At 37.8% G+C, this 22,206-nt stretch overlaps 1 protein-coding gene across 6 annotated transcripts in view; it reads left to right on the top strand.

The window, feature by feature from the left end:
• FNDC3A (fibronectin type III domain containing 3A) overlaps positions 1-15,210 on the top strand; it is a 113,592-nt gene extending 98,382 nt beyond the window's left edge. For all 6 annotated transcript variants that reach the window (XM_005687454.3, XM_018056725.1, XM_018056722.1 and 3 more), the window contains 9 exons: positions 674-779; positions 867-1,042; positions 2,378-2,491; positions 3,219-3,368; positions 3,464-3,747; positions 3,852-4,064; positions 6,347-6,513; positions 7,710-7,837; positions 12,698-15,210. In XM_005687454.3, coding sequence (XP_005687511.1) covers positions 674-779; positions 867-1,042; positions 2,378-2,491; positions 3,219-3,368; positions 3,464-3,747; positions 3,852-4,064; positions 6,347-6,513; positions 7,710-7,837; positions 12,698-13,012 — 1,653 coding nt within the window. In that variant the 3' untranslated portion in view covers positions 13,013-15,210. The remainder of the gene's footprint in view (positions 1-673; positions 780-866; positions 1,043-2,377; positions 2,492-3,218; positions 3,369-3,463; positions 3,748-3,851; positions 4,065-6,346; positions 6,514-7,709; positions 7,838-12,697) is intronic.

The raw sequence follows: 22,206 nt of genomic DNA, 5'->3' as shown, positions 1-22,206 counted from the left end.
CTAATACTGTGCAGATAATGAATATAGCACTGAGTTTGTGTCAGTGCTTTTAAGAGAATGTCTTTTAAAATAAAACTAAAAGTTTTTTTTAGTAGCATAGAAATGAAAAGTAATACCAAATACCTGGAAAGATGCTAAATACTTGAGAACACTTACCTGATTTTTAAATTAGTTTTAGGGTGAAAGAAAAGATTTTTTTGTTGTTAATATTAAATTAGCGTTTAGGTTGAAAAAGACAGTCAAGTGGTCAAAATAGTCTAAACCTCCTAAAAACACAGCAAACAGCATTGATAGAATGTTAAAACATTCTTTAGAAGAGATTTGTAGATCCATTTGGACACCAAAAATAATGTCCATTAGGTTATGAGGGAAGTTTTTTGTTTTAATTATGGAAGGAAGAAGAGAGTTCTTTGTTGGGGTTTGTTTTTTTTCCTGGTAACTTTATACCTAATAGGTACATAATAGTTGTCCTTATTTTACTTGCCTGTATAAAATTTGTGTTTTAATGATTTAATTAGATTTGATTTTATTCAGAACGTTATTCCTTTTCTGTTGATACTCAGATGCAAATTATTGGTGCAGTCTTTGTGTTTGTCTTACTTTCCTTTAACAAAAGCAGTCTGATTATTTGGCTTGGGGCATTTTTGTTTTGTTTTTGCTTTTGTTTTGGCAGGTATCTGAATCTTTACTTGTGCAGACTCCAGCTGTGCCTCCTGGCCCATGCCTCCCTCCCAGATTACAGGGTAGACCCAAAGCAAAAGAAATACAGTTACGATGGGGTAATTTTCATTTTGGTAATAAATTATAATTAAGTCGGTACTAAATATATTCCTCTTATTTAACTGTGTGAATCTTTCCACCTTTAGGACCCCCTCTGGTCAATGGTGGATCACCCATTTCTTGCTATGGGGTGGAAATGTCTCCTGTAGAAAGAGATGAACCCAGAGAAGTTTACCAAGGTCCTGAAGTGGAATGTACAGTGAGCAACCTTCTTCCTGGAAAGACTTACAGCTTCAGACTACGTGCAGCTAACAAAATGGGGGTAGGAAAACCGAGCTGACTGAATTATAAATCCCAGTGGTATTTCATATAGCATGTCATTGTGCCCATTATTTGACCATTTTGCTTTCAACATGTGACTCCAAATTTTACAATTTTTAATAAGCCTCTATTGATAAATGAGAATTCAGTATGTACCATAGCTTAACAGTTACAGAATATCAGTACTTTAAAACTCCAGTTACTAATATGTGACACTTTGAACTTGAGCTGAGCCTTTCAGGCAGTGCTAATGGAGTTTACTTGGTAAGAAGAGTAGAAACATGATCATAAGATGAAATACTTAAGAGTAAGTAAGTGTTTTGAGGCTGGTTGTACGCAGTGTTTATTTCCAGTTGACAACTACTCGTGATTCATTTTTTTTTGCCTAAGGGAAAAAACTTACATTCTAAGCATTTCTGGTTTTGTGTATTTTTTGTTTTTGTTTTTAATTATCTCTATATCTGTATAACTCCATAAAATGGACAGAATAGGTGATATCTCCATTTTACAGCTGAGGAAGCTGGGACTCGGGGAAGCTCAACTCCTTGCCTCAGCAGTCACACACACTAAAAAGTGGGAGACATCAGTCACTCTGTCCGACTCTGGAGCCAAAACCCTTTCCGCTCAACTGTGACATCTCTCATCTCTCTGAATTAAAAGTTCTCTGAGGACCAACCAGTCACTTCTGACTTTGAGTTAGCACTGTGTTTCTTAAAACTACAGTATAATTAAAATTTCATGAAATTAAACTGACAAGTCTTTCCCCATTACTTCAGATTTTAGTAAACCCTGATGATCTTGGCAGCCCCTCAAGGCTGCAGTACACGGGGTAGCATCTTTAATACTAGTGTCTATAATCTGGGTTTTCAGGTTTGTGATAACTTATCAGAATCATCTCAAGTAAATATTTGTTCCCTATGTTTTCACAGAATGCATTTTTACACCCTACTAAAGCTGTTATTTAAGTTATAATTTATGCCTACAATCTCTTGTACCTTTGATTGGTATTCATTTCTTCACTCCTGACATGATTTCTTCCTTTTATTTGACCTAATTCCTAAATTCCCCTCCCTTCTTACAAAAAATCAATTCATAAAAGAATAAGGGGCAAGAGAAGAAACCATAGTAAATGAAACTTTAAAATAACCTCACATATTTACTTCCATGATCATTAATTAAATCTTTACTTTCTGTGATTTCTTTTAGGAGAATTTTATTATGACTAATTAGTCTTAAAGGAAAGGGATGATGAATTTAATTATCTGTGAATATTTATGGAGAGCTGTGCAATTGGTAGGTGAAAAATGAAAACACTGATTAATATTTGTTTTTCTAGTTTGGGCCATTTTCAGAAAAACATGATATTACTACAGCCCCTGGACCACCAGATCAGTGTAAGCCCCCTCAAGTGACGTGCAGATCTGCAACTTGTGCACAAGTGAATTGGGAGGTATTGTAATTTCCTTCACGTATATTTGCTTTAAATGATTAAAATAATTTTACATAAAAGAATGAAAATACTATTCATTTCATCTCCATAAATTATACAAAGAGTAAAGTCCTAGTTAAATCCACTTGGTAAAAAGTAAATTCTTTTCTCTCTCTGCAGTATTTAAATAAGGTATATGTTTACAAGTATTTATATTCTTATTCATGATGGTGCCCCATCTCAGTACTGAGATATTTAGCCATGGTGCACTTAATTTTCAGAACAAACATTCATGGAAATTAGTGTATACTATTTCTCTCATGTTTATTATCTCCAGTATACTTACTGCATATAGTAGTAATCAATAATGATAATTACATTTTGTTTCATTTGAAATTTAACAAAGAAAATAGCCTTGTATGATTTAACATTTATATTACTTAATAGAATTATTTCAAATTGTCTTATTTACCTTAAGATACTCTTTCTAAAGTGACTGAATCATATTTCTATGTCTGATTGAAAACAGTTATATTTTTTGAAAACAAAGTTATATCTTTAATTCAGGTGGCCTTAATGAATAAAAATGTAATATTAAACAGTTTGTGTTCTGTTAAACATTCTTTTAGAAATCCAAAAACAGTTCAGTTTTTTATGTGCTTGGGGAAATGACATTTTTGCCCCAAAACTATGTAATCATTATCAGAACTTAAGACAAAAGACTTTATCCCCTTTTCTTACCTTTAAGGTCCCTTTGAGTAATGGAACTGATGTCACTGAATATCGATTGGAATGGGGAGGAGTTGAAGGAAGTATGCAGATATGTTACTGCGGGCCCGGTCTCAGTTATGAACTAAAAGGACTTTCACCAGCAACCACCTATTACTGCAGAGTCCAGGTAAAGGTGGTCAGGGTCTTGACACTCTAGAGTCTTGTGTTTTGTGAGTATTTGCATGATTCTGTCTTTAACTTTGGGGCTCTGTTAATTTGTAGGCTCTGAGCATTGTGGGTGCAGGCCCTTTTAGTGAAGTAGTAGCCTGTATGACTCCACCATCAGTTCCTGCTATTGTGACTTGTCTTCAAGAAATAAGTGATGATGATATAGAAAATCCCAATTATTCACCATCTACATGCCTTGCAATAAGCTGGGAAAAGCCTTGTGATCATGGTTCAGAAATCCTTGCCTACAGCATAGACTTTGGAGATAAACAGCCCTTGACAGTGGGAAAGGTTACAAACTACATCCTAGACAATCTGCAGCCAGATACAACATACAGGTACACAGTGAAAACTATCTTCATTTTTGCCTAGACCAGAGAGACACTTTAAATAGAATAATCATAAACTAAACCTTTTTTTTTTTTTTTAACATGGCACTTAGAATACGAATTCAAGCCTTGAATAGCCTTGGAGCTGGTCCTTTCAGCCACATGATAAAATTAAAAACTAAACCTCTCCCTCCTGATCCACCTCGTTTGGAATGCGTTGCCTTCAGCCACCAGAACCTTAAACTGAAGTGGGGAGAAGGAACCCCAAAGATGTTGTCGACAGATTCGGTTCAGTACCACCTTCAGATGGAGGATAAGAATGGAAGGTGGGTGTTTCTAATTGCTTCTTTACATAGTTTCTTAGGTCTTCAGTATATAAATTTTTTTAACACTAGAAATAAATTGTTTTCAAAAACAGAAGTCTCATAAGAAATAATTTTTTTTAAGTATGCCATTTTTGAAACATCAGAAGACATAGTGAAGAGAGAAAATAGGGGAGCTGTTCTTTGGCTCTCTAACCCATTCACTCTCTTCAAGCTAGTAAAAGGAGCAATCTTTACTGCAAAATAAGTTCTTCAGTGCTGATTTCCAGCAAGAGGTAGTTTTTACAGTAAGCGGTTGATTGGCATAAGACCTTTGAGATCCTTGAGGGTTATGTCTCACCCTCCTCCATACTCACGGCGTGAATGCAGGAGTTCACTTCCTCACCATCAGATCTTAGACCCTCTGATACATAGGCCAGTCCCCTGGCTGCTCCGGTTCTTCTCTGTTCTGTCCTTGGCCATCTCGTTACATGCGTGCTGTTTTATTCCACTAAAACATGCATTTGAATTACAGTGTTACTCAAAGTAATTAGTATAAATTATTCAAAATCCAATCTGGGGTAGTAAATTGATATTAAATTTAACCAAAATAAACAATGCCATCTATCTTCCTCAGTTGATACTTTAATCTTTAAAGAATTTTGTTTTGTTTTTGTTTTTTATGTTTCACTCAATTTGTTAGAAATAAATTTGTATGTTTGATAGATTCAGAGTATTAGTGACAGTTTTTCCCAAGGTTACTTTGTTTTTTTGTATTGGGTTTGTATGTCAGCCAAATATTCAATAATGGAATACTCAAGGTACTTGTATATCAGTACTCCCTATCAGAAATAATTATACATTTAAAATAGCATACAGAATTAAACATCCTGTATCAATCATAAGAGCATTACACAGAGCAAATAGTATTGATCATTTATTTCCTGAAATCTGTGCCTCTCTGAATGTTAGCCTTTGCTCCTGGCAGAATTTTGTGTACTCTTTGTAATCTTATATCTGGAAGGAAGTTTTTTGCCTTGCTGCACATTTTGGTATAGCTATTTATCTTTAATATATGTTGTTATTGTTAGGTGAATTAATTTATTTATATTTAGGGTCGTGCAAGATTTACTAGAAACATTTAATTGGTATTTGGTTGAAAAATAATAGAACAAAGATTCTATGAAGTAGAGATGATATTAGTCTATATTTAGATGTTATTGTAGATATTAGTCTATATTGTAGAACTTGAAGCATGATTAATGTTTAGCTAGAGAACTGTTGCAGGGTATGGGGTATGGCTTATGGTCTTTGTGGAAAATAAAGAAATTAAAGTGTTTTGTGATATTGTAAATTTACCACATAAATTTCATGAGTTAAATCAGTTTAATATCTTTAGTTACTTTCCTTTGATTTTTCACAACTCTTCACATTTGTTGTGGGATTGTTTTGGAATGCTACCTTATCTGTTCCCTGACCACAGGTTTTTTATCATGGTTCAGCTTTTTACAACAGTGGCTTTGCCACTGGTTTTTTTAATCCTCTCAGTTTTTAAAAAAAAAAAAAATGGAGATTCAAAAGGCAAGGCTTATCCAATTACTACTTCTTGGAAACAGTGTTACTAATGATCATTAAGTATTCCTTCATTTTAAACTAACTACAATTTTCAGACTATTAGAACTACATGAGCATTCATTATTCATTCTCCAAAAATTTTTAAAACAGCCAATTAAAAATGTGGAGAACATTCCACATGTGTATGACATATAAGAGACTAAACTTTCCATTGGACAGTTCAAGTGGGTGATCTGTGGGAAACTATACACAGTATCATCTCATACTGTTAGGGAAATATTAAGGAAACCTCACTAAATCAATTAAAGTTATGCCTAGGAAAGGGAATTATCTTTTTTATATGACAAACTGTATGCTTGTAACTCTAGTTAGAAATAATTGATAATGAAAATTGTGATGTTCTGAGTATCTTTTAAGATGTATACATTAAAAAACAGCAGTCAGAAGCAAAGCTATACCAGAAGCCTGAAAAGAAACAGTTACTGTGATTATATATAAAATTTTGCAATAAATTTTCAGGAAACTATGGCAAATTGGGAAATTAACTAATTCTGTGATTTTCATCTGATGAAAAATAAGGGTTTATTGAGTGACAAACCATTGTGGCATTAAATTCTAGGAGTAACTTATTCCTCCTAAATAATGTCTGAGCTGTTCTTTTTTAGCGGTTTTTAAACATTTTTCATAAGGTCGTCAAGGTTTATTTTTCATAAGAGTCATTTCCATTTTAGGTTTGTATCCTTATACAGAGGTCCATGTCATACATACAAAGTACAAAGACTTAACGAGTCGACGTCCTATAAATTCTGTATTCAAGCTTGTAATGAAGCAGGGGAAGGTCCTCTTTCCCAAGAATATATTTTCACTACTCCAAAATCTGTCCCAGCTGCCCTGAAAGGTAAGTTCTCCATCTTCAAGTTACTTTCTTTAATAATAAATTATAATTTTAAATGCTCTTTCATAATGTACTTTTTGTACAGTTAAAATTTATCATCTAGTATGTGTCTAACATTTAAATTATAAAAAGGAAATGAGCTAGACAAGCCTACTTACTGGGAGTTTCACTTAATAATCAAAGCTATTTTATCTGGCATAATCAGTGCTGTTTTTTGTCACTCGTCTTTTAAATAAATATAAAAGTACTAAATTGAATAGACAGGCTGGTTTTCTAATAGGGCCATTTACTGTTTTCACTGTTGTTATTTAAAGAAAAAAAAATCACAATCCTTGTTGTTTTGAGTCATTGCTATTTCATTTATTTGGATTTCAGGAGGAAAGTCAAGTCATCTGTTCAGCAAAACCTGAGTACTCAGTTAATTTGAATTTTTGAGTCAAATTTACATACACATTCACACATTTGTGCATGTAATATATATTTAAGATTAATTTCAGCAGAGTTCTTATTTTAAAATGACCCTGGCAAGTATTGTACTTTGTGCATTTAGCCAAGGGAAAAACTAAAAATATCCCTCTGGGGACAAATCACAAACACATCTAGTACAGTGTCCTGGATCATATACTTGGATGTACCATCTGTTAACCGGACCATAACAGCAAGATTGTTCTGGAATACTCCTCCTAGTAATGTTGATGGCTTTCACGGGAGTTATTTTCCTGTTCCTTCATCCGGTTTAGTTGTCTCTTAACCTTAAGAAGATTACTGGTTTTGACACCTTCTACCCCACTACTGAGTGAGGTAGTCATATGTGTGGCCAAGAAGTTGGGGGTGTTTTTTAACTCATTCTCTAAGGAAATTTATTAAATTACAAAATTTCATGTCCCGGTTATGCTCTTTGAAGTACCATAAAAGACGTTGTAGAACTACCACTAGCTTTTTAGCTCAGTGAAAACAGTGCTTCTCTTGACAGATCTTTTGATGAGTCTGCATTGTAATGTTATAGATTGCATGTTCTGGAGGATGGTAAGAGTTAGCCATTGACCATGTCTCGGCAAATTTCAAACATTCACTGATGCTTACTTCAAGTTTATAACTAGGTTTTAAAGTCTGTTGATTTTGATTAAAACAAATGTCCGTGTGATGTGCCAAGTGAAAAATAAAGTCAAGCAGATTTTATTTGTATTTCTTCTCTACAGCCCCCAAAATAGAGAAAGTGAATGATCACATTTGTGATATTACATGGGAGTGTTTACAGCCAATGAAAGGTGATCCAGTTATTTACAGTCTCCAAGTTATGGTGGGAAAAGATTCAGAGTTCAAACAGGTATGTGTCAAAATATAATTCTATAGATACATGTTTTTAGCTTTTTTCACTATAACGTATTTTCAGTACAAGATTTGACTAACCTTTATCTTCCTAATTCAGAAACGTTTGTTCAGTGCTTACTGTGTTCCAAAGATTAGTAACTATACAGTATATCAGGATTCAAAATCTTTTAGGTATGAGCTGTACTTAAACAGAGTGTTCATTCATTTGATAGGCTTTATTGAACTCCGTGCCGGGCACTCAGGATATGCATGGAACAAAAAGTCCTTGGCTTCGTGCAGCTTACATTCTAACAGAAAAAAAGAGATACTAGAAGCAGATAAACACATCACTGTATCAGTGTTAGATAGTGATGAGCACAATGCAGAAAAAAAATAAAACTGGATAAAAGGAGTAGCGAGTACTAGGGCAAGGGATAGCTAGTGCTGTTTCATACAGGACAGCAGGTAACATTTGAACAGAGACTCAAAGGAAGTGAATATGGGGAGAAGAGTTTTCCAAAAAGCAGGAACAGTAGGTGCAAAGGCCCTGAGGTAGGAGCATGCTTGTTAAATTTAATGGACAAGAAGAAAGTCACTGTGGCTGGGGCAGTGTGACCAAAGGGAGGAGTAATAGATGAGGTCAGGGAGTTAATCATAGAGGGTCTGGGAGTGGCATGGAGGTCATCCAAGGTGCTACAGGCCATGCTCCAGCATTTACTCCATGTGAAATGAGAAGCCAGTGGCAGGTTGTAGCCAGAGTAGTCACATGATCAGACACAAGATCACTGTGACTAGAGCAGGATGAGGGCAGATGCAGAGACACCACTGAGGAGGCTTTGACAGTGCTGGTAATAGCCCTAGTCAGAGTGCAGAGTTGCAGTATGGAAGCCTAGAGGAACTATCACCTTCCCAGCCAAGAAATTTCAAAGACGGATTCCTGATAGAGAGTGAAGAGCCGATGAAGTGAGGAGCTGTCAGTGTTCATTATAACTTAGAAAAGAAGTCTTTATGCTGCTCAAAAGCCTTATTTCTTTTAGGCATTTCATCTGCTTCTCCGTTTTTGCTGTCAAACTTCGTGATTTTTGAGGGCTTTTAAACTGGGTTGTTTTCAATTTAGTATCTAATCTTGTATTTTCTTTTCTCAGTAGAAAAACTAGTCATTCATCTGCTTTATTTCACTCTTGTGCTGTAATAATTATTAATAATAGATTACTTCTCAATATAGGTATAATTTTTTCCTTTCAAGTTTTGCTAAATATGGAAGCATAATTTCTTAACCAAAATTACAGAAGGCCCCAAAGGGTCAGATTAAATCTGGAATGTGGTTGTTTTCTTTATTAAGTCATCGGCAAATTGACATGATAATTGGATTTGAATATAATTTACAGATAAGCAGGTTTCCTTCCAAGGAGGAAATCAAATTAATACTAAAGAAAATGTAATTGCACTACATGTTTAAAGGAAATAGGGATCCCACATTTGAGTAGTATGTGAACACATCACTACGTGAAACAGCAGTGCTAATTGTAATTTAAAAGCTAAATTATCCCCACCAACACTCTTACTTTAGATTGTAAGCATACTGTAAAACTGATTTCCTTAGAACTTCATCATATATATGCATGTACATATGCTCATCTAAATCTCTTAAATGTTTATATAATTTTATAATTTACTGACAAATTATATTCTAAAAGTTTGAAGGTCATTTTTTAAGAGTTTGATCTCATTCGTGGAATTTAATATTTTACTTAAAATTTACTTGATATTCAACACATATGTATTAAATACTACACATGAAGAAATTGAGGCTACATTATTAATATTACTGTTCTTATTTTTCATTTATTACACATTAGCAAGCAAGCAGAAATAACTATAATTGACATTTTATGTAAGCAAACAAATAGGGGTCATAATAAAGATAAAACACTTTATAAAAAGGAATGATTCCCCACCCCCACCCCCGGATTTTAGAATGTTTTCCAAAAGGATTATCACTGAAGGGACTCTTGAGGGAGCGGTGACCTCTCAGGTGTGAGTTGAGTAAGGCTCAAGAATGGAGTGTGGAGTGGAGGAGGCCAGGTCTTGGTGGGTCTTTATTCTACAGCAGTAGGAACTGTTGATGTTTTTAAGAAGGGGATTATGTTTTTTTAAGTTGGTGGTTGACTTTCTAGGTGAGCCTATAAAAACCTGTTTAACCTGTAGTGTTGCTGGTTTGGGGGATCTGAAAGCTAATTAGCGTGGCAGCAACTGGTACTTCTGACCCTAGACCACACTTATAGTTCTTTATCTTCTTCCCTTTTCCGCCCTGTTTGATCAGTCATTGGCTTTGACCAGACTTCCCACTCTGTAGCACCTCGCCAAGGCCTGGCCTAGTTCCCTAAAATTACACTCTTGCCCTGACTCTTGCTTCCTCCCTCACATACATTGTAACTCTCATCTCCACAGGATAACTGACCTTATGGGCATTAGGAGAAAATTTTTTTGCTTGGAAAAATTCATATCAAAAGTCAAGTGTCTACTGGCTCTTTGATCCTCCCAGCAGTGTGTACATTTTTTAAACAGGTGCTTTTTAACCAAAGCAGCATTTCAATTGGTATAACAGGGTGAAGTAAAAATATTGGGGGACAGTAGAACCACCTTCAGAGTAGATAACTCCCATTTGGGAGTCTGTATCTGAGACCAAGCTCATTAATGTTACAAGTACCAGGAAAATTAATTCAAATTGGTGTATAAAGTATAAATCCTCTTAGAGAAAACCCTGTAGGTAGGCAGATTGATCCAGGAGCTTAGTGCAGTCATCAGGGACATAGTTTCTCTCAGTGTTCATTGCCTGCCATGGGGAACTCTTGCTTATTCATATTCAGCGAAGTCCTGTATCTACAGTTACCTATAGGATGTCTCCCTGTTTAGACATCTTCCCGGCATCTAAAACAAAATGATCTTATCATCTTCCTTCCCAGTCTCTTCTCTCCAGCTTCCTCCTAATTTATCACTATCATAAACACTTCGGCATCCGTAAACACTTCCCTGATAGCTCAGCTGATATAGAATCCACCTGCAATGCAGGAGACCCTGGTTCGATTCCTGGGTCGGGAAGATCCCCTGGACAAAGGAATGGCTGCCCACTCCAGTATTCTTGCCTGGAGAACTCCATGGGCAGAAGAGCCTGGTGGGTTACAGTCCATAGGGTCGCAGAGAGTCAGACACAACTGAGCAACTAACACTTTCACTTGAAACCTTGTGCTTTTATCACCAGGAGACCCTGTCATGCCCAATTCCCTCAATCCCTCACTCAACCTTACGATCAGGATTCCTTAAACACTGTTTAAATAGCGCACAGTAAAGCCCCTGTGGAATTAGACCTAAATTTCCAGTTAGTGTAGTAATATGCTCTTCTTCTCGGTGTCAAATCGCCTCACCTGTCACCCTCATGCCATTTGTTGAGGCTTTTTCCCAAATCATTTTACCGTGATCATTTGGAGACAAATGGAAAGTAAAGAAAATTTCAAAGGCAAAAATGAGTATCATCTACTGTACCTATAGGACAAATACATATTTTTTAACTTTTACTAAATTGACCCATTGTATGTATATTGTTTCACACTGCTTTCTAATACAGTGTTCTGATTTACTTAACTTCATCCTTTTACCATCACTGAAACATAAATCATTTCTATATTCCCACTCCCTGAAATGCTCATCTGCCTTTTCAGGACTAAGGCATATTCAGCATTTTTTTAAAGATTCATTTTTCAATAAAAATTCATTTATTGAATGAATTTATGAATTTATATCTTTTCAGTATCTACCAATATACATTTGATATATACATAGTCAATACTAATATAGTGGCCTTTTATTAACAAGTACCTATTGTATGCTAGAGACACAGAATTGAGGGAAAGATCTTACCTTGCTCCTTTGGGAGCAAACCAGTATGTAAAAATTTAGATTTATAACACAGATACAAATAAGGCAGCCAAAATTGCCTGGCCTTACTTGTAACCCACCAGCTAGCTGGGGAAACTCAACTGGGAAGCCACTGAGTCTTGGTCTTTTCATTTAGAGACTGAGTGAAGGGATTCAGTAATGGAAGTGAGAGCTTCCATATATTGAGCACTCGCTGTATGCTGGGCACTGTGCTAAGAAGCGCCGTAACAGATTAGTTTCCATACAGGATGACTGCTGTCACATCATCATGGCGTGTGTAGGGGTAGAGCAGAGCTCGGAGCCCAGTCCCTACAGTCACTGGCACTCTGCCTTGAAAATCTGTGGAATTCCATTCCTATTATTGCCCTTCTGGGGGACTGAGCAGAGGAGCGGGTTTTAAGATCTAATTCTTTGGTTCTAAGTGATCTCTCACTTTAAAGTTTATAAAATGATTTGCCACAGACACCTGTAGCGAGCTCTCCTTTTTTATTGTTTCATTCATCACATCTGTTTGAAACATTACAGAAAACCAGTTTTACGAAGACACCATGGGAGAGGAAGCTCAGACACTGCTCCTCTTTTCATGGAATGACTTCACACAAGTTTGACTTCTTACATTTGGTGAAACCAGAGAAATGCCCGCGGACTGATTGTGCTTATTCTGTAGCTACTCTGGGGGCGCATCTTCCCTCTTCAGCTGGTCTGTAAGCTCTGTGAGGGGAGATAGCACACCCTGACTCTTCAGATTTCCCCTGCCATTACACAGCAAACAGTTGAGTTCTTTAATATATAGGTATTTTAAAATCTCATTTTAAAAAGCCAGGCGGTGGCTATCACATGCTTCCATGTCAAAAATAACTCTAAACCTAGCCAGTTTTAACATAGATTTTCTACCCAGCCTTCACATACAATTCTTCTTTTCCCCATGTCTTGCCATCAGATTTACAGAGGTCCTGACTCTTCATTCCGGTATTCAAGCCTTCAGCTGAACTGTGAATATCGTTTCCGCGTGTGTGCCATTCGCCAGTGCCAAGACCCTGCAGGGCATCAGGACCTCGTCGGTCCCTACAGCACGACAGTGCTCTTCATCTCTCAGAGGACTGAACCACCAGCCAGCGCCAGCAGAGACACTGTGGAAAGCACGAGCACTGGGCGGGCGCTCAGCGATGAGCAGTGCGCAGCCGTCATCCTTGTGCTCTTTGCGTTCTTTTCCATTTTGATTGCCTTTATCATTCAGTACTTTGTAATCAAGTGAAAATATAACTTTATTTTTAATATTACATTTTATTTTGTCATGTACTAAAATTATTTCTGTATTGCTTTTACAAAAACAGTGGCATTAAGCACTGGCATTGAGACTCTAGTACATCATTTTGGCCATTTTTAATGCTTTATATTGCTAGGTAGAGGCTGGCACCTTATTAGAATGCAAGCCACAGAAATAGCAATTTTCGGCTTTTTGTTTGGTTGGGGCTCTTTTTTTTTTTTTTCCTTTCTTGCTTTTTTTTCTTGTTTTGACATGCCTTCTTGTGAAACAAAATTTCTGAGAGGCAACAATACAATATATAATTGATATTTTGACCAATCGGCATGAGTGTAACAGTGACATCCTGATCTGTTTGTTCTCAAGATTATTACCTAGTGAAAAATTCAGAATGGTTAAAATTCACACTAACACGCTATATAAAAATGTTAAAGTATGATGATGCTGTGAAAGCAATCTAGTGCTATATTTCTACCTCCTCATTTGTCTTAATTTGGTAAGTGGGATTATGATGAATAACTGGAGGGGCTTAGCAGACAAAAACTGGATGAAAGCATATGCATGGAAAAAAGCTTCTTGTTTGATAAATGTGGAGTTCTTCATTACAAGTATATATTCATGAATTCACAGATAAGTCACTTGAAGAAAGCACAGACAGTTTACTTGGCCTAAAAATATTTTAACGTTTACTCAGAAACACATCTTCAGGTCTTGAAAACACGGAAAAGAACAGAGGGCTTTTAGATAGTTAACTTTTTAAAAGTAATTCATAATCAATCCTGAATTTCAGACTTACTTTATTTTTGAGCCTTTGAACTCTACGTGTGTGTATAAGGACATGCACGTACATATGGCTTTATATATATACCAAGTGTAGAAATATATATATATAATATACACACACACACACTCTCACTCCATCTATCTGGTATAGGCTAATTTTGAAGAACTCCCGTAAGTTTTGCTGCTTCTCCCATAACTACTGCCATCACCATCAGAATTCATAATCAAACCTAACCTTTTTGTTTGGGGCACCAAATCTGAAGACAAAATTAATTTGCACCAGTAAACTTCAAGCTGCTTTCTTTCTTGAAAAACTAATGTTTAATGTAGTGTCTGTTTGGATACTGTTCCAGTTGTTGATTGCATGTGGTTAATGTTGCATTAGAGCACTTTGCAATTACATAATTCATTAATGTTTTGTGAGCTTGCATTTGTGAGTTATTGGATGATCAGACTGAATCTTGTCAAGTATCACATTGTACATCTTGCATAGATGTCCATGACTGCCAGTAATAATACAGTTCGTAATGAAACTATCTAAAATTCTTGTTTTACCACATCTGTTATCTGTAAAACACTTGTAACTAGCCTTTTTAATTTATTATTTGAATTTTAGGATAGTAAATCACTAATTTTTAGTTGCTGAGGTTAGCATTTTAGTGATTACTAAGCACTTCTGTCAGTCTTTGAAAAAAAGGACGTATGTTTTGTGCTTTGAAGATCCCTGAAGAATTTCTTCTATTAGAATGGGCATGTATTGTAATTGTTTTATGTCAAATGATCTGTGCTGTAGAAAAAAACATTAACTTTTGTTCAAAAAAGAAATGGATAAACTTGGCCTTCCCAAGTGGTAAGAATGATCTGTCACTATAAAATACTGTATGTTTACATTTTATTTAAATTTAATCTCTTATATGTAGGCTGATAACTTCCCCCGAAACTGATTGTTTTCTAGAAACTTCTGAAAAGTGCCACATTTGGCAGTACAAATGAGTCTGAGTGTAATAGCCCAGAGATTTCTATATAGTTGAATGTCTAAAATGGTAAAATGTGCCACTGTGGCAGTTACAGTGGCTTATGTTTTTCATAGTATCTCAAATGAACTCCTATTTTTGATAGTAAATGTCATTTAATAGTGTACTTGCCATTCGAGCCTCACTGCAAAACAAGTGCAGAGGAGAAACAATTTTTAATGTCATCTTGATTTTACCTCATATACTGTACATTCCAAAAACTCTAAACTTTTTAAAGATTATAGACACACTACCAAACATATCACCTTAAAATTGTGTAAGGATGAACTTCATACAGATGGTAAAATATAATCTCATAAAAATACATAAACTATGTAGCAAAAATATCTTTAAAATCCATGGAAAATAAAAGTTGTATCATTCTTCTTTTGAGATATGTTTATTGTATTCATAAACATTATTTGCTGCCTCTTTTGGAGAATGAAATGTTAAGGTCTTCCCTCTTGCAATTGGCTTACAACAGTTTTCTCAAAATAATTAAATCTTCAACAGGAGAAGGATCCATATTCAAGAAGGTCAAGTTTTATCCTAGTGAGCTGATTTTGTGCAACTCATTATATATCTATATATAAAGAAAACAAGATATCTAATGAATAAAGATGGGTCTGAGGTAAACTTCCCATTGGAAAGAAAGTCTGACCTCTCCTCACCTGTCCTGCATTCTTTGCCTTCTTTCCCACCTACAGGGCCCAGAGCCAGGCCTGCCTCCCACCAGAAGGTTCAACATGCCCTCCTGCTTAATACCATAAAGTTCTCACATATACCAGGACATTCAACATCCCTTCTCGCTTATCTCAAAAGTTTCATCCCACAGACCTCATCCAGGGATACATTGCTTTTTAAAATCCAAGTGGATCTATAACTGCTGCAACTGTAGGCACCATGAGAAAGTTTAAAATGTTAGGCTGTGGAAGAGGGGAAACTGGACGTAGGGACATTGCTGCATGGAAGCCACTGAGTTGGAATCCACCCTTGAGAATGATAGGATACTGGAGTCACCGTTCCACAGCACCTCTTTTTTTTTTTTTTTCCTATAGATTGGAAATAGGAATGTTACATGTTGTGCTTAAGCATTTTGTGGGTTGGTTTCCAACACGTGTACGTACCTTAACACCATCAACAGATTCTCTGCAGGAGGATCCCATGTCTGTGGTGGCTCAGTTACGCAAACAGGCTGCAAAAAGGAAATGGGTCTCCCAAACCTAACACTTGTCATCCTAGAATCTAAACACCTACCATCAACACAGGTGACCATAGTGCTTTGTGTTTTTTAAACGCCCGGGTCTCCCACATTGCAGGTAGATTCTTTATTGTCTGAGCCACCAGAAAGCCTTTAATATTACAGATTGAGAACAATCTGTATGTGTCCCTTCACTCATTTGTTTTCTCCCTGACTCTCTTAAAGGAGAAGTTGAAAGAAGAACTAAGATTTTAAGAGTTGGGGTCAGCAAAACTTCAGTGTCTGCACTGGTGCCTTCAAATGTTTAGACGTTATAAGGACTATTTTTCATCTTATAGATAACACGATGCTGTGGGAAATTTGCCAAGAGAAAAGTTTCAAAAACATTTTAAAGCCACATAACCCATTCAAATTGTAATAGCATCTGTTGACCACTCAGTGTGTTAAAGGTGTTGTATTCAGTGTTACCTTAGTTATTTCACAGTCCTCTTAATTGCTCCGTTAAGTATAAACTGAGGCACAGAGCATTATCTGCTCAAGATCACACGGCTAATAAGTGAGAAACCCAAGATTAGATATTTGAATCCGTGTGGCTGGTCTAGTGCCCCCGAACTTGACCACTATCCTCTGCTGTCTCCCAGAGAAGCCCTCAACTCAAGGAAATCAAGATAATAATTAACTTTAATTGCATTTATGATAGCATTTATTGAGTACTTCCTGAATGGCAAGCTGAACACCTCACCACATCCAAAGCAGCTCACAGTCCTCTTAAAACTGAACAGAAAGAAATCAGACTAAGAGAATCTGGTACAAAACAAAAACAGAAAAACCCTGAAAAAGAGCAATGAGAGAGGATTAGCTGCACTAAACTCTAAAGCCTTAGGAACTTATAATACCACCACACACATACACAGAAAATAGAAAGCTCGTAGTCCCAAGTACATAGAGAATCTGGTACAGGCATTTCAGGCCAAACAAAGCTCTAATTTCTTTTCCTCCAAAATTTCATCCTTGGATACACTGATTCCCATTTTGAGCCTTCTCCCTGTCCTAGGTTTAACTCATTCTCTTAAACACTCATTTATCCACAGGTGAGACAAGCTCACTTGTTCAAAAAGGGAATATAGCTATTGGGTTGGCTAAAAAGTTCATCTGGGTTTCTGCGTGCCATCTTACAGAAAAACGAACTTTTTGATCAACTCAGTACAATGTGGCTGAAACTTGAAAACAGGCTAAGTGAAAGAAACTAGACACAGCAGGTCATATGTGTGATTCTATTCCTTGGAAATATCAAGACTACACAAATCCATATAGACAGAAAGATGAGTGGTTGCCAGGAGCTGGAAGAAGGAGTAACTGCTTACTGTGTATGGTGTTTTATTGGGGAAATGGTTTGGAACTTGGTAGAAGTAGGTGGGTGTTGTGCAACATTGTGACTATACTACAAGTCCCTGGCAGTCCAGTGGCTAAAACCATGCTCCCAATGCAGGGGGCCCAGGTTCGATCCCTGGTCAGGGAACTAGATCCCACATGCTGCAGCTGAGACCCGGCACAGTCAAATAAATAAAAGCCCCTGAAATGCTCACTTTAAAATGGTTAATTTTCAGTGACTTTTTTTTACCTCTAGAAGGGACCATAAGACATTCCTAAAGACTGATACACAGATAGCACATAACTAGAGAATCCCGGACATCGAGTCAATTAAATTGACCTAGTCATTAAGTCCACATTTCTAAGGACACAGACCAACTTCTCACTTCCTTTTCCAACTTCCCTGATGGCCTTGGGTGTTCCCACTCTAGTTGGTGGGTTGTGCCTGGTAAAACGGAGTCTTTTATGGGTGTCATTCAGTTCAGTTCAGTCGCTCAGTCGTGTCTGACTCCTTGAGACCCCATGAATCGCAGTATGCCAGGCCTCCCTGTCCATCACCAACTCCCGGAGTTCACTCAGACTCACGTCCATCGAGTCAGTGATGCCATCCAGCCATCTCATCCTCTGTTGTCCCCTTCTCCTCCTGCCCCCAATCCCTCCCAGCATCAGAGTCTTTTCCAATGAGTCAACTCTTCACATGAGGTGGCCAAAGTACTGGAGTTTCAGCTTTAGCATCAGTCCTTCCAAAGAAACCCCAGGGCTGATCTTCAGAATGGACTGGTTGGATCTCCTTGCAGTCCAAGGGACTCTCAAGAGTCTTCTCCAACACCACAGTTCAAAAGCATCAATTCTTCGGCGCTCAGCCTTCTTCACAGTCCAACTCTCACATCCATACATGACCACAGGAAAAACCATAGCCTTGACTAGACGGACCTTAGTCGGCAAAGTAATGTCTCTGCTTTTGAATATGCTATCTAGGTTGGTCATAATGTTCCTTCCAAGGAGTAAGTGTCTTTTAATTTCATGGCTGCAGTCACCATCTGCCGTGATTTTGGAGCCCCAAAAAATAAAGTCCGACACTGTTTCCCCATCTATTTCCCATGAAGTGATGGGACCGGATGCCATCATCTTCGTTTTCTGAATGTTGAGCTTTAAGCCAACTTTTTCACTCTCCTCTTTCACCTTCATCAAGAGGCTTTTGAGTTCCTCTTCACTTTCTGCCATAAGGGTGGTGTCATCTGCATATCTGAGGTTATTGATGTTTCTCCCGGCAATCTTGATTCCAGCTTGTGTTTCTTCCAGTCCAGCGTTTCTCATGATGTAATGGGTGTCATTAATAGCTATTAAATGATTTGGCCTGCCCACTAGTTACCAGCTCTGTCTGACTCTTAACATTTCTAGGATGACCCAGTGATGTTCGAAAGGAAGTTACGCTTTACAGTTTCAGTTTACCAATGACAGTAGCTGTGTAGTAAGAAGTTCATACAGGGTAGCATAAGACCTTTTTCCTTACAGCCTGTATTCTGAACAGCAACCTAAAAATCATGTGAGGAAAATGCATGTATTAATGCTTCCCTGGTGGCTCAGACGGTGAAGAATCTGCCTGCAATGCAGGAGACCCAGGATCGATCCCTGGGTTGGGAAGATCCCCTGGAGAAGGGAACAGGTATCCACTCCAGTATTCTGGCCTGGAAAATTCCACGGATAGAGGAACCTGGTAGGCTACAGTCCACGGGGTTGTAAAGAGTCAGACATGACTGAGAGACTTCCACTTTTTTTAAGTACTAATACTCATAGAATTAATTTGTGATTCTCTAAATGTGATTCAGACCTTTAAAACCAGCATGAAGTTTAGTATCCAGTCATGCTATGAAGACGTGGATTCCAATCATTGTAAATCTGGCTCAAAATGACCTCAGGGGGACTTCCATGGTGATCCAGTGGTTGAGAATCCACCTTGCAATGCAGGGGACACAGGTTCAATCCCTGATCGGGGAATGAGGATTCCACATGCCAAGGAGTAACTAAGCCCGCATGCCACAACTTTAGAGCCCACTTGACAGAATGAAGATCAGAGTGCCACAACTGAGATGCGAAGCAGTCTAATTAATTAACCAAAAAAATTTTTTTAAATTACTCCAGAGGGGTGACAAGTATGAAACTACAAAGGATCTGGGGAGTACACATTATTCTAGAAAGAGCACACACAGTTTATGACAATATCATCAGTAACATTTTAAAGGGACACCAAATTTCAAAAGACAGTATAAATCTACTGTAAATAAGTAAACTGTCATTCATTTGGGAAAACAAAAATAGAAAAATGCTGAAAAAGAGCAATGAGAGGGGACTAGGTGCACTAAGTTATAAAGCCTTAATAATACCAGCAGAAAAGAGTTGTTTGGAACCGACTAGAAAGCCCATAGACCCAAGTACATAGAAGAATTTAGTACTTAATAAAGGTGGCACCTCAAATCAGTGGAGTAAAAATGAACAAGTCAACAAACGATGGGTGAAGAATCTGCCTGCCAGGCAGGAAACACAGGTTCAATCCCTGGGTTGGGAAGATCCCCTGGAGGAGAAAATGGCAATCCACTCCAGTAGTCTTGACTGGAGAATTCCATGGGCAGAGGAGCCTGGCGGGCTACAGTCCATGGGGTCCCAAAGAGTCAGACACAGCTTAGCGACTAAACCACCAAAACAAATGATATCGGTACAACTGGGTAGCCACATCTCACATCTTATACCAGGATGAATTCCAAATGAATATAAATGATGAAACTAAATAAATAAGATATGGGAGAATTCCTTTATAATCTTGGACTTGCGGTGGCCTTTCAAATTATGCCTCAAGACATAGAAGTCACAGAAATGCTGATCATTTTAACGCCATAAAGATAAAGACTTCTGTATTAGCAGTAAACAAACAAACAAAAATAGTTAGAGCCAATAGCCAACCAGGAAATATCTGCACTAATATCCCAGAAAAGGGCTAATCTAATCTTCCTAATAAGGAAAATGTCAGTTCCGAAATATGGAAATGAAATAAGAAACATAAAATAAAAACCCAGAAACACCATTTTCATTCTCACTGGCAAAAATGCAAAGCTTTGATTACACACCATTGATAATGGTAGAAAAACAAGATAGTGCTGGTGGAGCTTAAGCTATACAACCCTTATGAAGGGAAATTAAATTTCTGTTTGCACTCTTTGAGCAGGCAGTCCACTAACAAATATTTATCTGTAGACATGACACATTGGACAGCACCATTCATTGCAGACCCATTTGTACCAGCAAAAGACCAGAAATGACCTAAATGAGCAACAGTGCGAGACTGGTTAAATTGTACACCCAATGCAATGGAATACCATATGCAGCTATAGCAAGAGATTAAGGTAGCCTCCTATTGACTGATCTGGAAAGAGCACCAAGATGACTCATTAAGCTAAATGACAAAGTGCAGAACAATGCAGGTACTCTGGTCAGGTGCCCTTGTCCTCAAATTTCCTGGATCCAAGCCAGACGATGAGAGAATGAGCTTTCAGCGATGCCATTCCCCAGGTGTCTCCCAGCCTTTGGGGTGTCAGCCTGTTGACTGTGTTACTGAGTGCAAGCTCGGAGTGCTTGCTGCACGACAGGTCAGTAAACTGAGAGACCAGTTGTCGGGGCGAGTAACAGCAACTTTAGTCAGAAAGCCAGCAGACCAAGAGAGAAGATAGTAGATTTGTATCCCAAAGAACCATCTTGCCTGAGTTGGGATTCAGGCTTCTTTTATACTAAAAGGGAAGGGAATAAAGTCAAACCTTGCCTGGTTCCGGCCAGCCGCTGGAGAGAACTTGTTAGTTACTTCCTGCCTGCAGTCATTCACAGGTGGGCCTGGTCAGGATGTTTCCTGTGAGCTGAACAAAGGTATTTACCTCAATACTCATTAGCTGGGAGGCAGGGTTCCCAGAAATGAGCCATTTATATATAATTTAAGCTTATAGGCAACATCCCTTTAGTGATTAATTTGTAATAGAATACAAAGGTTCTTCCCTATTACAATTCTCCAGTGTCATGTCAGTTCCAGAATCTTGTGGGGAAAAGGATGAAGATGGTTCAGGCTATTTCTTACTGAATGGAGGTGATGAATATTCTTAGAATCTCTAATTAATCCTTTTTTTTTATCTACAACTATTTGAACCTGATGAAATCTTGCTTCTTCACAACATAGCTATGTGTGCTGTGCTTAGTCGCTCAGTCATGTCCAACTCTTTGCGACCCCATGGACTGTATGTAGCCCTCCAGGCTCCTCTGTCCATGGGGATTCTCCAGGCAAGAATACTGGACTAGGTTGCCGTGCCCTCCTCCGGGGGATCTTCCCAACCCAGGGATCAAACCCAGGTCTCTGCATTGCAGGCAGATTCTTTACTGACTGAGCCAGCAGGGAAGCCCAAGAATACTGGAGTGGGTAGCCTCCCCCTTCTCCAGGAGGTCTGCCTGACCCAGGAATCAAAGCAGGGTCTCCTGCATTGCAGGCAGATTCTCTACCAGCTAGCTGAGCTACCAGGGAAGCCCAATATAGCTACAGAGTCATTCAAAAGCTGCTGTAAAGCCATAAATAGCAATTTCCCATCTCTATATGCAGGTCAGGAAGCAACAGTTAGAACTGGACATGGAACAACAGACTGGTTCCAAATAGGAAAAGAAGTACGTCAAGGCTGTATATTGTCACCCTGCTTATTTAACTTATATGCAGAGTACATCATGAGAAACGCTGGCCTGAAAGAAGCACAAGCTACAATCAAAATTGCCAGGAGAAATATCAATAACCT

Source organism: Capra hircus, chromosome 12 (assembly GCF_001704415.2).
Source record: "Capra hircus breed San Clemente chromosome 12, ASM170441v1, whole genome shotgun sequence".
Taxonomy (NCBI): domain Eukaryota; kingdom Metazoa; phylum Chordata; class Mammalia; order Artiodactyla; family Bovidae; genus Capra; species Capra hircus.
The sequence above is the reverse complement of the archived record's forward strand: the minus strand, read 5'-3'. Positions and strand labels throughout refer to the sequence as shown.